Source organism: Chiloscyllium plagiosum, unplaced genomic scaffold (genome assembly GCF_037043375.1).
Source record: "Chiloscyllium plagiosum isolate Xiang-an unplaced genomic scaffold, Cpla_swu_hap1 HiC_scaffold_6, whole genome shotgun sequence".
In the NCBI taxonomy this organism is placed as follows: Eukaryota; Metazoa; Chordata; class Chondrichthyes; order Orectolobiformes; family Hemiscylliidae; genus Chiloscyllium; species Chiloscyllium plagiosum.
In genome coordinates this window covers 114,114,448-114,130,589 of record NW_028270144.1, presented here as the reverse complement: position 1 = coordinate 114,130,589, position 16,142 = coordinate 114,114,448, and the positions used below count along the sequence as shown (strand labels likewise).

Here is a 16,142-nt window from a genome sequence, read left to right as displayed (position 1 = left end):
CATGTGAAACAGACTCTTCGGTCCAACCCATCCATGCCAACCAGATGTCCCAACCCATTCTAGTCCCACCTGCCAGCACCTGGCCCATATCCCTCCAAACCCTTCCTATTCACACGTACCACCCTCTGTATGAAAAAGTTGCCCCTTAGGTCTCTTTTATATCTTTCCCCTCTCCCCCTAAACCTATGCCCTCTAGTTCTGGACTCCCCGACCCCAGGGAAAAGAGTGTCTGTCTATAAATCCTATCCATGCTCCTCATAATTTTGTAAACCTCTATAAGATCACCCCTCAGCCTCCGACTGAGGGGAAAAAAAAGCCCCAGCCTGTTCGGCCTCTCCCCATAGCTCAAATACTCAACCCTGGCAACATCCTTGTACATCTTTTCTGAACCCTTTCAAGTTTTACAATATCTTTCTGATAGGAAGGAGATCGGAATTGCATGCAATATTTCAACAGTGGCCTAACCAATGTCCTGTACAGCTGCAACGTGACCTCCCAACTCCTGTACTCAATAGTCTGACCAATAAAGGAAAGCATACCAAACGCCTTCTTCACTATCCTATCTACCTGCAACTCCACTCTCAAGGAGCCATGAACCTGTACTCCAAGGTCTCTTTGTTCAGCAACACTCCCTAGGACCTTACCATTAAGTGTATAAGTCCTGCTAAGAGTTGCTTTCCCAAAATGCAGCATCTCTCATTTATCTGAATTAAACTCCATCTGCCACTTGCTGCCCATTGGTCCATCTGGTCCAGATCCTGTTGTAATCTGAGGTCACCTTCTTCGCTGTCCACTACACCTCCAATTTTGGTGTCATCTGCAAACTTACTAACTGTACCTCTTATGCTCACATCCCAATCATTTATATAAATGACAAAAAGTAAAGGACCCAGCCTTGTGGCACTCCACTGGTCACAGGCCTCCAGTCTGAAAAATACCCTCCACCACCACTCTCTGTCTTCTACCTTTTGAGCCAGTTCTGTATCCAAATGGCTAGTTCTCTCTGTATTCCATGAGATCTAACTTTGCTAACCAGTCTCCCATGGGGAACCTTATTGAACGCCTTACTGAAATCCATATAGATCACATCTACTGCTCTGCCCTCATCAAACCTCTTTGTTACTTCTTCAAAAAACTCAATCAAGTTTGTGAGACACGATTTCCCATGCACAAAGCCATGTTGACTATCCCTGATCAGTCCTTGCCTTTCTGAATACATCTACATCCTGTTCCTTAGGATTCCCTCCACCGAGGTCAGGCTCACTGGTCTATAGTTCCCTGGCTTGTCCTTACCAACCTTCTTAAACAGTGGCACCACGTTTGCCAACCTCCAGTCTTCCGGCACCTCTCCTGTGACTATCGATGATACAAATATCTCAGCAAGAGGCCCAGCAATCACTTCTCCAGCTTCCCACAGAGTTCTCGGGTACACCTGATCAGGTCCTGGGGATTTATCCACCTTTTATGCGTTTCAAGACATCCAGCTCTTCCTCCTCTGTAATATGGACATTTTTCAAGGTGTCACCATCTATTTCCCTACATTCTATATCTTCCATATCCTTTTCCACAGTAAATACTGAGCAAAATACTCATTTATTTTCTCCCCCAATTTCTGTAGCTCCACACCAAAGGTCTTTTTGCTGGTTATCCCCTCCCAAATCCAAGCCCAGTTTTTTAGTGACTTCATATTTTGAATCCTCCAGGGGATACTCTTTGTCTAATTGTGCCCATACTGCATGTTAACACACTACTGAGGGAAGGAAAACACCAACTTTATTGAGGAATGTCTTGTGACTCCATCTTGCCATGAGACTGCAGGAGAGAGAGCAAACTCGAGTGACATTGTGTCACTTCCAGTGACGTATACTGTCTCATTAGTATATCACTGACTTAATCCCTTGTTCTGTAGTTCCCACTCCATCACCATGCTAAAATGATTTTAATCACAGCTTTAAATGACATCCCCCACATAATTTTGGTACATAACCTTCATTCTTAAGGATGATCTACTTTTCGTCATTGATATAAATGATTTGGATATGAACATAGCAGGTATAGTTATTAAGTTTGCTGATGACACCAGAATTGGAGGTATAGTGGACAGTAAAGAAGGTTACTTCCGATTACAACGGGATCTTGATCAGATGGGCCAATGGGCTCAGGTGTGGCAGATGGAGTTTAATTTAGATAAATGTGAGGTGCTGCATTTTGGGAAAGCAAATCTTAGCAGGACTTATACACTTAATGGTAAGGTCCTAGGGAGTGTTGCTGAACAAAGAGACCTTGGAGTGCAAGTTCATAGCACCTTGAAAGTGGAGTCGCAGGTAGATAGGATAGTTTGGTCTGCTTTCCTTTATTGGTCAGAGTATTGAGCACAGGAGTTGGGAGGTCATGTTGCTGTTGTACAGGACATTGGTTAGGCCACTTTTGGAATATTGCGTGCAATTCTGGTCTCCCTCCTTTCAGAAGGATGTTGTGAAATTTGAAAGGGTTTAGGAAAGACTTACTAGGATGTTGCCAGGGTTGGAGGATTTGAGCTATAGGGAGAGACTGAATAGGCTGGAACTGTTTTCCCTAGAGCTTCGAAGACTGAGGGGTGACCTTGTAGAGGTTTATGAAATCATGCGGGGCATGGATAGGATAAATAGACAAAGTCTTTTCCCTGGGGTGGGGGAATCCTGAACTAGAGGGCATAGGTTCAGGATGAGAGGGGAAAGATATAAGAGACCTAAGGGGCAACTTTTTCATGCATAAGGTGGAGTGTGTGTTTGGAATGAGCTGTCAGAGGAAGTGATGGAGGCTGGTACAATTGCAATATTTAAAAGGCATCTGGATGGGTATATGAATAGGAAAGGTTTAGAGGGATATGGGCCAAGTGCTGGCAAATGGGACTAGATTGGGTTGGGATATCTGGTCAACATGGACATGTTGGACTGAAGGGTCTCTTTCCGTGCTGTACATCTCTATGACTCTGACTCTAAGAGGAATGATGCAGGCGTTGTTCCTATATGATATCAACCATATCAATAAGATCATGGTTGAGGGAGCGGTGGTGGCATCATAGTAATGTCACTGTAACATTATGGGAACAGAAATTCAAATCCCACAACAGTAGTGGGTGAAATTTGAATTTGAATTCAAATTGAATTAAGAGCTAGCCAAATGGCATCCATGAAACCATTGTTTTTTTTTAAATCCATCTGGTTCGCTAAAGTTGTTTTTAAATAAGTAAATCTTCCATCTTTACCCGGTCTGGCTGAACGGTGACTCCGGATGCACTGCAATCTCTTAACTGCCCTGTGAATTTGTCTAACAACTCACTCAGCCCTGTACAGGCTTTGCATGGAAGTTAATTGCAAAACACCGGTAATTTACTAGTAGGGTTTAATAGATGGAAGAAATACCACTGATTTGGTGATGAAAGAAAAACTTTCAGTATAAGACTGAGACTTGTAAATCACTTAGGGAATCTGGATTCCTGCAAACTTGCAATACAGTGGTAAAGTATCCATCCCAGTCCAGGAAGCCCAGGTTCAAGTCCCACTTGTTCCAGAGGTGTGTAATAACAACTCTGAACAGGTTGATTAGAAAAATAGGTTAAATAAAACAAAACAACTAAAATGTTCATTTACATGTAACAGCGTTTTTGGATATGAGAGAAAGACAATAGTAAAAAAATAGTTTTGATACTATAATAGTACCTCACAACTCCACATTCCCTTCGTGCTTTACAAATCTCACTCTTGAATAGACTCCTCAACTGAACAGCCGCTGTGGTCAAGATTTCTGAAAATATTTTGTCTTATTCTTTCATGGAATGTGGGTGCTTCAGGCACGATCAGTATTTTTTGTGAATCCCTAACTGTCCTCTGCTTGCTTGGCTGTTGCAGAGGACATTTAATCGTGTTGCTGTGGGTTTGGGGTCATAAGACAACAGATTTCCTTCCTGAAAGAACATGTAAAAAATCCATTTGGTTTAACCAACAATCAACAGTAGCTTCCCCTTAACTAAAATTAACTTTCAATTCCAGATTTTATTCATTAAATTTAAATGCTGTGGTGGAGGTGAACCTGTTACTGTAAAGCATTAATTCTAGTCTCAGGATTACTAATCCAGTGACATTTCCTGCTATGCCATTACCTGCACTAGAACTCTTATTGATCTGTCTGCAGCCTTTGACACATGTGGCCATGTTATCCAACTGAAATGGCTCTTTCCTCTATTGTCCATTTCAGTGAGACTGCCCATACTCAGTTCTACTCTTACCCAGCCTATCATTTGGCAGATATTTGTTTTTCTTTCCACCCACGCCATTCCTTCTAGAGTCTCCCAAGAAACTTTGCATGACAATCCCTGTTCACATCCAGATTCATCTTTGCAAAGAAACTCGAAACTCTGCTATTGGCTCTTGGTCCTTTTACAAGTGGGGACAATTTTTCTCTATCTAATATGTTGAGACTCCACCATTGATTGTTACATGACTAGTCATTCTCCTCTTAGCCTTCTCCCCTGCAAGGAGAACAGTCCCAACTTCAACAATTGGTCTCAAACTGTCGTGTGTGACCCCTGGGGCCAATCTTGTAAACATCTTCTGCACTCCCTCCAGTGCACTCCATCCTTCCTATGGTGTGGCATCCAGAACTGTGCACAGTGCTGCAGCTGAGGTTTAACCAGCATCCTATTCAGCATGACCTCGCTGCTTTTGTACACTCTGACCCTTTTTAATGAAGCTTGGAATACTAAAGAAAAACCAAAAGAATGGCAGATGCTGTAAATCAGAAACAAAAACAGAAATTGCTGGAAAAGCTCAGCAGATCTGGCAGCATCTGTGGAGAAAAAGCAGAGTTAACCTTTGGGGTCGAGTGACCCTTCTTCAGAACTCAGGCTTGGAATACTGCCTTCTTATTTACAGTTCTGTCTGCCTGTTCTGGCAACTTTTAATGAACTAATGGAAATGTGATGGAGGCAATTTAAATTGAGACTTTCAAAGGGTATCGATTGATTATTTAAATCAGGGGAAAAAGCACAGGTTTACAGGGAAATGGCAAAAGATTAAAACGCTCAGAGCTGCTGTAACCACAAGGCTCAAATGGCCTCCTTTTACACCATAACAATTCTAGGATCTGCTATTTCTTAATCACTGCAGACAATGGGGGGGGAGTGGGGGGAACGGAGGAGATCAGCTTCACATTTACACTGACAACACCCAGCTCAGCACCTCTCCTGACTCCCCTTCCTTGCTTGTGCAATGTCCGATCTTGCCTCAACTGCAATTTCCTCCCTCAGCTGTACTTCTGAAAAGCTAGATTATTCTTGATGCTGATTCCGTTTCCCCTTCTGGTCACTACCACCTCTGGTTGCTCACTATCTCTGTGCAGGCTAAGTGGGTTAGCCTTAGGAAATGCATGGTCGCAGGGATAGTATGGGGGTGGGTTGGGGGGGATCTGGGTGGGGTGCTCTTTAGAGAGATGGTGTAGACTCCAATGGGTTGAATGGCCTGTTTCCACATTGTAGGGATTCTATGATTCTGTCATCAGTTTTGATTCCCCTTATGAAAAGAAATACATTTTGGCATTGGAAGCAGTTCAGGGAAGGTTCACCAGGTTGATTTTATGGAGGCATTTTCTTATGAGGAGAGGTTGACTAGATTTGACTGGTACTCAGTGGAGTTTTGAAGGAATGAGAAGAGATCACATTGAAACACAAGATTCTTAAGGAATTTGACAAGGTAGAATGGAAAGGTTGTTTCTTCTTATGGGACAGTCTAGGACCAGAGGACATAACCTCCGATTTAGAGGTTACCCAGTTTAAGACATAGATGAACAATTTCTTCTGTGAGGGAGGTGAATCTGTAGAAATCTTTACCACAGTGGCCTGTTAAGGGTGGATCATTTAAGTATATTCAAGGCTGAAGTAGACAGATTTGATTTTAATCAGTAAGAGAACCCAGAGTAATGAGGAAAAGGCAGAAATGTGGAATTGAGGTTTTTTAGATCAGCTGTGACCTGATTTGGATGGCAAAGTAGATTTGATGGGCTGAATGGCCTACTTCTGCCCATAAGTCTTATGGTCTTATCACCCTCTCCCTTGCTGTCCCTCATAACATTTCTCCAAGACTCTCCAGTACTTAATCTTGGTGCTGTCCTGCATTCCCTCGCCTCTACCCTTCCACTCCCCACTACTGCTTAGCCTCACCACTGGAACTATGCCTTCAACCATTTTACATGCTCTCCAAATATTTTCACAATACCTTTTGGTTCGCTATCCAAGTTACTTTCAAAGTGTGGCTCTGTGGAGGCCCTTAAGATGTTTTTCCATTATCTATGTACTGTAAAATCGTGGTGCATTTAACTCTTAACGCTTATCCGTATTTAACTTTAGTGAAAATGTGGTTCTGTTCTCTTCCCTAGGATGGTGCACACCCTGAAAGGACCAGCAGAACAAAGCAGGAGAGTGCCTGGCTGTTCAGACTGTGGTACAGCTTTGATCACAAGTATCCTTTTCACTGGCAATGAAACAGTTCCTTTGTCAGAGTTTCATGGCCCTTGCTGGGTTTCAGCTGAGCGATCTGTGCATCATGGTTTAGGAAAATATTGACCTACTTCTACTCCAGAATGTGAGAGTTTAGAAGGTAACTTTGTATAATGGTTCATTATTATCTGTTGTGTAGAATGGCTTGAAAATTTGAGACTGCTGACCTAATTACGGAGTGTCCTTATGTCCAAAGCCTGCTCACTTGCAGCATGGGCTAAGGTATCCTGAATGCAGGAGGAGAAAAATAGTTGCTTTTGCGTCTGGTAAGGGTTGGGGGTGGTGGTGGTGGTGGTGGTGGTGGTGGTGAGGTGAGTCAGTAATCTGGAGTGTTATTTCATGATGTTTTGGAGTATTTATGAAGCACTTTCCCTCTGAGATAGGCTTCTTAATCCTTTTAGAGAAAGTGTATTTGTGGCTAGATATTGTTCTACCTCTGTTCTCTTCAATAAGTATTTTTTATGTGAGTGGGAACATCCTGTTTTGTCTGTTACATAATCTTGAAGCATCGGTAGAAAATCAATTTATGGCATCCAGGTCACAGTAGCTTGGTGGTAACGGTCAACAAGACAGATAATGCTATATTTGGTTCTTGAATTTCGTTTGGTCATCTCTCTTAATCTTTCTTTCTGGCTCACGTTCCGACTGTCTCTGTTATGATTCCTCCCACAATCCTTTTTTTCTCACTCTCACTGTCATATGCTTACCCCTACCTCCCCAGCCCTCCTGCTGCCCCCTTGCATTCCCTCTTGGCATCCCGTGCTCCAATTGTCTCAACCTTGGTGGTTGTCTTTGTTACTTTCTTTTCTGTCTGCCTTGTCCTCCTATCCCCAACTTGCTTCTGCTGTCATGCGCTTGCTTACTCCCACTCTTTGATTTCCACCCTTGTGTGCAGTCTCTCGCTCACACTCACCTGTCCATACATGTGCCCTCCTTCCTTCACTTAAACGTATGCTCGTTTCTAGCCCTCTCTCAAATTGCCTTTCATTACATCACCTTGTTCTCAAGCTGACCTTTCTGTCCTCTGTCTGCTGCAGTGTTCCACTGAAGCTCGATGCAAATTCAAGGAACTATGCCCTGTCATCTAATTATACTCTAAAAAGCCTTCTGAACTCAATAATTTAAATCTCATTGTTAATTTTGGATGTTTCTTATTCTGCCATTCACACCTCTGCTGTTTCTTTTCTTGTCCCATTGCCACGCTGTTTGTACTATTTTGTCTCAGTATCTGTTCTGACTTTGAAAGTCTCCGGTCTTCTGCTCCATCTACAGATCTTCTCTCTAGTTCTTTTTCCACACTGACCTCCTTTAAAACCTGTTCCACTTCTAACATTTCCAAGTTCTGCAGGAAACAATTGAAACATTTAACTCTTGAAGTTCAGATTTCCAGCACCCATGTCTTTTTATTTTGTGTGTGGCATTGAAATTGGATGGGCTTATTGTTAAAAGAATTCCCATCTGTCCAACCAAAAGTGATTGTAAATTCAACCCAAGTCCAGGCAGGCACCATGGACTGGATTTTCACATTGGCACCTAGAATTCTAAGGCAGGACTAGTCTGGCTATTGCGATCCCACCTCTGTTGCTAGGCCACTGGGAAATGGGATCTCCACTTCATGCAGGAGTGACGTCGCCATATTGTTTGGCAGACCCAAGGCAGGAGCTGAGAGATTGAACACCAGTTGCCATTTAATTTTTCAAGAATTCTGATCCCTTGTAATTAGGTCGCAGTACATTATTGACAGTACACCCTTGATGGGCAGAAAGACCTCTTTACTGTCTGACACTATGAATCTATGGAATTCCAGCAACAGGTTCTGAGCCTCAATTGCCAGGTGCTTAAACAAATAAGTGTGAGCTTACTGGGACCACTGACAGAGGGCAGTACCTACCCAAACTTTACCCATCATGGATTCACCACCCAACCACCTCTTTTTCCCCCCCCCCCCCAATCTCACCTTGACAATATTAAATAACATTGCTTAAGCAAAATGCTGTGGATCCTGGAAGTCAGAAATAAACACACATTGCTGGAGAAAGTAGCCCACAATCTTTTTAAAAAAATGTTTGAGAAGTTTATAAGACTTAAGGGTGCTTCAGGAGGCAGGTTAATCTAGCAGATCTAGCAGCATCTCTGAGGAGAGAGACACAAAGAGAGAGAGAGTAAATGTTTCGCGATTGAAATGATTTCTTCAGATCTGACATTTCTCCAGCATTCTGTTTTTGGTCCTCAACATTAACCTGCCTCCTGAAGCACCCTTAAGTCTTATAAACTTCTCAAACTTTTTTTAAAAAGATTGTATTTCCTTCTGTCCTACTGCCATGGTCATCCCATCTACACTCAACAGTCACAAAGGACCCCTCATGTCCACTGTGCAAGTAAGAGTCCTGCAAGGTCTGATCTAGTACCAAGTGGACCTCATGCACTGCAAACTGACATCAGGCACTGTTGCCAACAGGACCTCTGCCACTCAGCAGCCATTTCTTTAGCCATCTTCCCTCTGTATGGTCTCCTTTCAGAACTGCAAAATCCAGTGTTGTGTATTAGACCTGCAGAGAAATAAATGTCACCACCCCATTTTACTAATTTCTACCCTAATCATCACAGAAGCATCAACTCCTGACTACCACAAGTACCAAGTTCTTTCGCAGATAAAGTAACCTTCATCAATCCAACTGTCTCTAAATATTGTTAAGGAAAGCTCAAGGACCAAATGCAGACAAGTGGGATTAGTTTAATTTGGGAAACTTTGTTGGCATGGACGAGTTGGACCAAGAGTCTGTTTCTGTGACTCAAGTTCTTCTAGGTCTCTTAGATTAGATTAGATTCCCTAGTGTGGAAACAGGCCTTCAGCCCAAGGGGTCCACACCGACCCTCCGAAGAGTAACCCACCCAGACCCATTTCCCTCTGGCTAATGCACCTAACACTACGGGCAATTTAGCGTGGCCAATTCACCTGCACATCTTTGGATTGTGGGAGGAAACCGAAGCACCCGGAGGAAACCCATTCAGACACGGGGAGAATGTGCAAACTCCACACAGACAGTCCCCCAAGGCTGGAATCGACCCTGGGACGCTGGTGCTGTGAGGCAGCAGTGCTAACCACTGAGCCACCGTGCCGCCCAGGTTATCTCCTGTTATGGGCAGCACAGTGGCTCCATGGTTAGCACTATTGTCTCACAGTGCCAGGGAACCGGGTTTGATTCCACACTCGAGTGATTGTCTGTGTGGAGTTTGTACGTTCTCTCTGTGTATGTGTGGATTTCCTCTGGGTGCTTCGGTTTCCTCCCACAGTCCAAGGATGCGTAGGTCAGGTGGATTGACCAGAGTAAGTGGCTTATAGTATCCAAGAATATTCAGGCTAGGTGGATTAGCCACAGTAAATGCAGGATTATGGGGATAGAGTAGGATATTGTGTGGACTTGGTGGGCCAAATGGCCAGCTTCCACGTCGAAGGGATTCTATGATTGTCACATGTTGTCCTTGCTGATTCACTTTGGATTGACAAGTATTAATGTGAGGAGAAAGTGAGGTCTGCAGACGCTGGAGATCAAAGCTGAAACTTTATTGCTGGAACAGCACAGCAGGTCAGGCAGCATCTAGGGAACAGAAGATTCGACGTTTCGGGCACATGCCCTTCTTCAGGAATGAGCAGAGAGTGTTCAGCAGGAGAAGATAAAAGGTAGGGAGGAGGGACTTGGAGGAGGGGCGTTGGAAATGTGATAGGTGGAAAGAGGTCAAGGTGAAGGTGATAGGTCGGAGTAGGGTGGAGGCGGAGAGGTCAAGAAGAAGACTGCAGGTCAGGAAGGCGGTGCCGGGCTGGAGGGATTCGGCTGAGACAAGGTGGGGGGAGGGGGGATGAAGAAACTGGTGAAGTCCAAGTTCATCCCCTGTGGTTGGAGGGTTCCCAGTCGGAAGATAAGACGCTCCTCCTCCGACCGTCGCGTTGTTGTGGTTTGGCGGTGGATGAGTCCAATGACCTGCATATCCTCGGTGGAGTGGGAGGGGGAGTTGAAATGCTGTGCTACAGGGTGATTGGGTTGTTTCGTCCGGGTGGCCCAGAGGTGCTCTCTGAATCGCTCCGCAAGTAGGCGGCCTGTCTCGCCAATATAGAGGAGGCCACACCGGCTGCAGCGGATGCAGTAGATGATGTGTGTGGAGGTACAGGTGAATCTGTGGCGGATATGGAAGTTTCCTTTGGGGCCTTGGAGAGAAGTGAGGGGGGAGGTGTGGGCGCAAGTGTTGCACCTCCTGCGGTTGCAAGGGAAGGTGCCGGGAGTGGAGGTTGGGTTAGTGGGGGGTATGGATCTGACAAGGGAGTCGCGGAGGGAGTGGTCTCTACGGAAAGCTGATAGAGGAGGGGAGGGAAATATATCCTTGGTGCTGGGGTCTGTTTGGAGGTGGCGGAAGTGACGGCGGATGATGCGCTGTACATGGAGATTGGTGGGGTGGTAGGTGAGGACCAGTGGGGTTCTGTCCTGGTGGCGGTTGGAGGGGCGGGGCTCAAGGGCGGAGGAGCGGGAAGTGGAGGAGATGCGGTGGAGGGCATCGTCGATCACGTCGGGGGGGAAATTGCGGTCCTTGAAGAAGGAGGCCGTCTGTGTTGTGCGTATTTTGAACTGGTCCTCCTGGGAGCAGATGCGGCGGAGACGAAGGAATTGGGAGAATGGGATGGCGTTTTTACAGGGGGCGGGGTGGGAGGAGTTGTAGTCCAGGTAGCTGTGGGAGTCGGTCGGTTTGTAGTAGATGTCCGTGTTGATTCGGTCGTCTGAGATAGAAACAGAAAGGTCTAGGAAGGGGAGGGAGGAGTCCGAGACTGTCCAGGTGAATTTGAGGTCGGGGTGGAAGGTGTTAGTGTAGTGGATGAACTGTTCAACCTCCTCGTGGGAGCACGAGGTAGCGCCGATACAGTCATCAATGTAGCGGAGGAAAAGATGGGGGGTGGGGCCAGTGTAGTTGCGGAAGATGGATTGTTCCACATACCCTACGAAGAGGCAGGCATAGCTGGGACCCATGCGGGTGCCCATGGCTACTCCTTTTGTTTGGAGAAAGTGGGAGGATTGGAAAGAAAAGTTGTTCAGGGTGAGGACCAGTTCAGTCAGTCGAAGGAGGGTGTCGGTGGAAGGGTACTGGGTGGTACGGCGGGAAAGGAAGAAGCGGAGTGCTTTGAGTCCTTCGTGATGGGGGATGGAGGTGTACAGGGACTGGATGTCCATGGTGAAGATGAGGCGTTGGGGACCGGGGAAGCGGAAATCCTGGAGGAGGTGGAGGGCGTGGGTGGTGTCACGGACGTAGGTGGGGAGTTCTTGGACTAATGGGGACAGGACCGTGTCGAGGTAGGAGGAGATGAGTTCGGTGGGGCAGGAGCAGGCTGAGACGATGGGTCGTCCGGGGCAGTCAGGTTTGTGGATTTTGGGCAGGAGGTAGAAACGGGCGGTTCGGGGTTGTGGTACTATGAGGTTGGAGGCGGTGGATGGGAGGTCCCCTGAGGTGATGAGGTTATGGATGGTCTGGGAGATGATGGTTTGGTGGTGGGGGGTGGGGTCATGGTCAAGGGGGCAGTAGGAGGAGGTATCTGCGAGCTGGCGTTTGTGAACAAGGTATCCAGAAATAAGACTTCTTACAATCACTAAGTGCCAACATGTTGATCATCTAGGTGTGTTGCTGCACTTACTGCTCCTTTGCACAACTTGTTATGCAAAGTGACAAAAATACATCTGCGGTTTCAAAATATGCATCTTGTAAACCCACATCCTGCACACACAGTAGAAACTAAACAGTGCAGTCAGCAAATTTATCATAGAATCCCTACAGTGAGGAAACAGGCCAATTGGCCCAAAAAGTTCAAACCGATCCTCTGGAGAGTAACTCAGTCAGACCCATTTCCCCTACCCTATTATTCTACATTTCCTCTGACTAATGTACCTAGCCTATACATCTCTGAACACTATGGGCAATTTAGTATGGCCAATTCACATAGAGTCATAGAGGTGTACAGCACAGAAACAGACCCTTCGGTCCAACTTGTCCATGCCAATCAGATATCCCAACCCAATCTAGTCCCACCTGTCAGCACCCGGCCCATATCCCTCCAAATCCTTCCTATTCATATACCCATCCAGATGCCTTTTAAATGTTGCAATTGTACTAGCCTCCACCACTTCCTCTGGCAGCTCATTCCATTCACGTACCACCCTCTGAGTGAAAAAGTTGCTCTTTAGGTCTCTTTTATATCTTTCCCCTCTCATCCTAAACCTATGCCCTCTAGTTCTGTACTCCCCCACCCCTAGGAAAAGACTTTGTCTATTTATCCTATCCAAGCCCTTGTGATTTTGTAAACCTCTATAAGGTCACCCCTCAGCCTCCAACGCTCCAGGGAAAACAACCCTAGCCTATTAGCCTCACCCTACAGCTTAAATCCTCCAACCCTGGCATATCCTTGTAAATCTTTTCTGAACCCTTTCAAGTTTCACAACATCTTTCCAATAGGAAGGAGACCAGAATTGCACATAGTATTCCAACAGTGGCCTAACCATGACCTCCCAACTCCTGTACTCAATACCCTGACAAATAAAGGAAAGCATACCAAACGCCGCCTTCACTATCCTATCTACCTGCGACTCCACTTTCAAGGAGCTATGAACCTGCATTCCAAGATCTCTTTGTTCAGAAAACACTTCCTAGGATCTTACCATAAGTGTATAAGTCCTGCTAAGATTTGCTTTCCCAAAATGCAGCACCTTGCGTTCATCGGAATTAAACTCGATCTGCCACTTCTCAGTCCATTGGCCCATCTGGTCAAGATCTTGTTGTAATCTGAGGTAACCTTCTTCGCTGTCCACTACACCTCCAATTTTGGTGGCACCTGCAAACTTACTAACTATACTTCTTATGCTCACATCCAAATCATTTATGTAAATGACAAAAAGTAGAGGGCCCAGCACCGATCCTTGTGGCACTCCACTGGTCACAGGCCTCCAGTCTGAAAAACAACCCTCCACCACCACCACCCTCTGTCTTCTATCTTTGAGCCAGTTCTGTATCCAAATGGCTAGTTCTCCCTGTATTCCATGAGATCTAACCTTGCTAACCAGTCTCCCATGGGAAACTTTGTTGAATGCTTTACTGAAGTCCATATAGATCATGTCTACCGCTCTGTCCTCGTCAATTCTCTTTGTTACTTCTTCAGAAACCTCAATCAAGTTTGTACATAACCTGCACATCTTTGAATTGAGAGGGGAAACTGGAGCACCTGGAGAAAACCCACGCAGACACTGGGAGAATGTGCAAACTCCACATTAACAATTGCTTGAGGCTGGCATCAAACCTGTGTCCCTCGTGCTGTGAGGCAGCAGTGCTAACCACTGAGCCACCGTGCTCCCATTGGTGCACAAAGCAGCCTGGGGATGAACAACCCTAACCATCTTATTATTTCTCACCGCTCTATAAACCCCAAGCCCTTGAAAAATATGAAGAAATCAAAAGCCTTAACCACACAAGGTGAAACCAAATCCTGACCATATATAAATAAAGATAGGTTATCTCTCTCACTCCTTGTTTATAAGCCTACTCCTCTTACCCACTATCTCTTGTTGCTCAGTCCCTTGCACTCTGCGTACTTTTGCACAACTGCCTGAAATCTGTTGTGGATTTTACAATAGAGCCACACTAAAATGAAATGAAACAGACACACAGTGCTGGAGAAACTCAACCAGTCTGGCAATGGAGAAAGAGACAGAGTTAACCTTTTGAATCCAGTGTGACTTCTTCAGAACCCAACAATTATCTCTAAGTTCTGGAATTATGCTGCCAGATCTGCTGAGTTTCTCCAGCACCTGCAGTATTTTGCTTTTTTAGAAACTTAGTACCTGAAATGTAATTAACTGCCCTGTGGACATCTAACTTTAAGCAATCGAACTAACGTCTGTGTCATAACTATACATCAATACCTTAACAAATCAAGAGCACTGTATCTCAATGCTCATCTTCGATACTAAATGAGCAGAAACTTCCTCCAGCTAAATATTAGGAAGACAGGAAACTATTTGTTTCAGTTCCCTAATGAATGATTCCATTCCACTGCTGAGATTCAACTAGACTGGTTATGAGCATAGTGTTTGACCCTAAAATGAGCTTCTGACTGCATCATCAGTCTTGGTTTCTAACCATCACCCCTTCCCCTCTTCTCTATTAAACTGCCTGATCTCTCCTTGCTTCAGTTCCTCTACTGCTGAAACCAAGGTTCATTATCTTTGCTATCTAAACTTGGTTATGGTAAGCCACTACTGATCCCCCAGCTGTATCCTCTGCAATCTCAAGATTATTCAAAATTTTGCTGCTCAGGTTTTAGCTAGTGCCAAGCCCCATTAACCCATCTCATGCTTGACCTTTGTTGGCTCATGGTCAAGCAACACCTCGTGTTTTTTTTTTAATTCTCATCTCTGTTTTCAAAACTGGTTCCTGACCTCACCCCTCACCGATGTCTCTGATTTCCTATGGCCCCTCAATCTGTCCACCTCTGTAATTTTTGGCCAATTTGCCATTGTCCATTCATTCAGCATGTGGGGCCAAACCTTCAGTTGCCTTGATTGGCACAAAGCTTTAGAATTCACTCCCTGCATCAATCTGCTTTTCTTTCTCTCTTTTTCTTCCTTGAGGATGCACCCAGGAAGCTGCTGCATTGATCAGTTTTTTTTTACTAAACTGACCTTGTCTCCTTTGAGTCTGGATTAGATTTTGTTTCATTAATGTTCCTTTGAATTGCTTTAGGAATGTTTTAGTATGTTAAAGATGGCATATAAATGCAGAATGTTGTTATTGTTCCCTGCATATATCTTTTTGTGCCCGAAAAGGACACCAAGGAACCATGGCAGTTCTTTGCTGCAGTAGATAAAGCATTTTTAATTGTCTGGAATTAATTTTTGCAAAAATAAATTGTGACTCAGCGGTGCCAGATTGAGTAATTTCCTGTACTTCAAAATCTGTAAACGTCTGTTTTTTTCACACTAGATGTGAGCTCTTGCTGATTTACTGGACTAAGTGGCAGATATTTTGATTGCTGCTTTAGCTCCAGCATTGAACTCGCTATTTTTGATTGTGTGTGTGTGTTGCCAAATCTCCAGTTTCATGCAGAGATTTAAATTCCTTTTACCTTTCTTTGTAAAATCCATTTGCATTGTAAGCATTGTTCACTTGAAAAACTTTCCACATGTTTATCCATGCTCTTTATAATCACTAGGAGATGTGTTCTGGAGTGATTCATCCTCTTCAGAAATATCTGGGGCTTGTTAAAAACTGAGTAATAAGGAGGTCAGTAATATGGGAACCTATGGAAACCGTAACACTGCACTAAACCTTGGTCCGATCACCGTCCTGTAGTCTATTTGTGCCATACCCCATCTGTGATCTTTCACAGCATTTTAAAATCAAACTGTTATGCAAAAATTAATATACAATCTCTCTTTTTTTCATTTCTGCCTGTTGTCTTTTTAACAAATGATTTGTATTTGATCTCATGAGTTCTGGCTTCATAATGGATTTTCAAATTCTTTCCTTTAGACTTGGTCAATATCCCCCTGGTGAATAAATTGAAGGAAAAAGTTTTGAAAAG

At 44.7% G+C, this 16,142-nt stretch overlaps 1 protein-coding gene across 2 annotated transcripts in view; it reads left to right on the top strand.

Moving 5' to 3' along the window:
* slc9a7 (solute carrier family 9 member 7) overlaps positions 1-16,142 on the top strand; it is a 145,030-nt gene that overhangs the window by 111,473 nt on the left and 17,415 nt on the right. For both annotated transcript variants that reach the window (XM_043692310.2, XM_043692311.2), the window contains one exon: positions 6,412-6,494. In XM_043692310.2, coding sequence (XP_043548245.1) covers positions 6,412-6,494 — 83 coding nt within the window. The remainder of the gene's footprint in view (positions 1-6,411; positions 6,495-16,142) is intronic.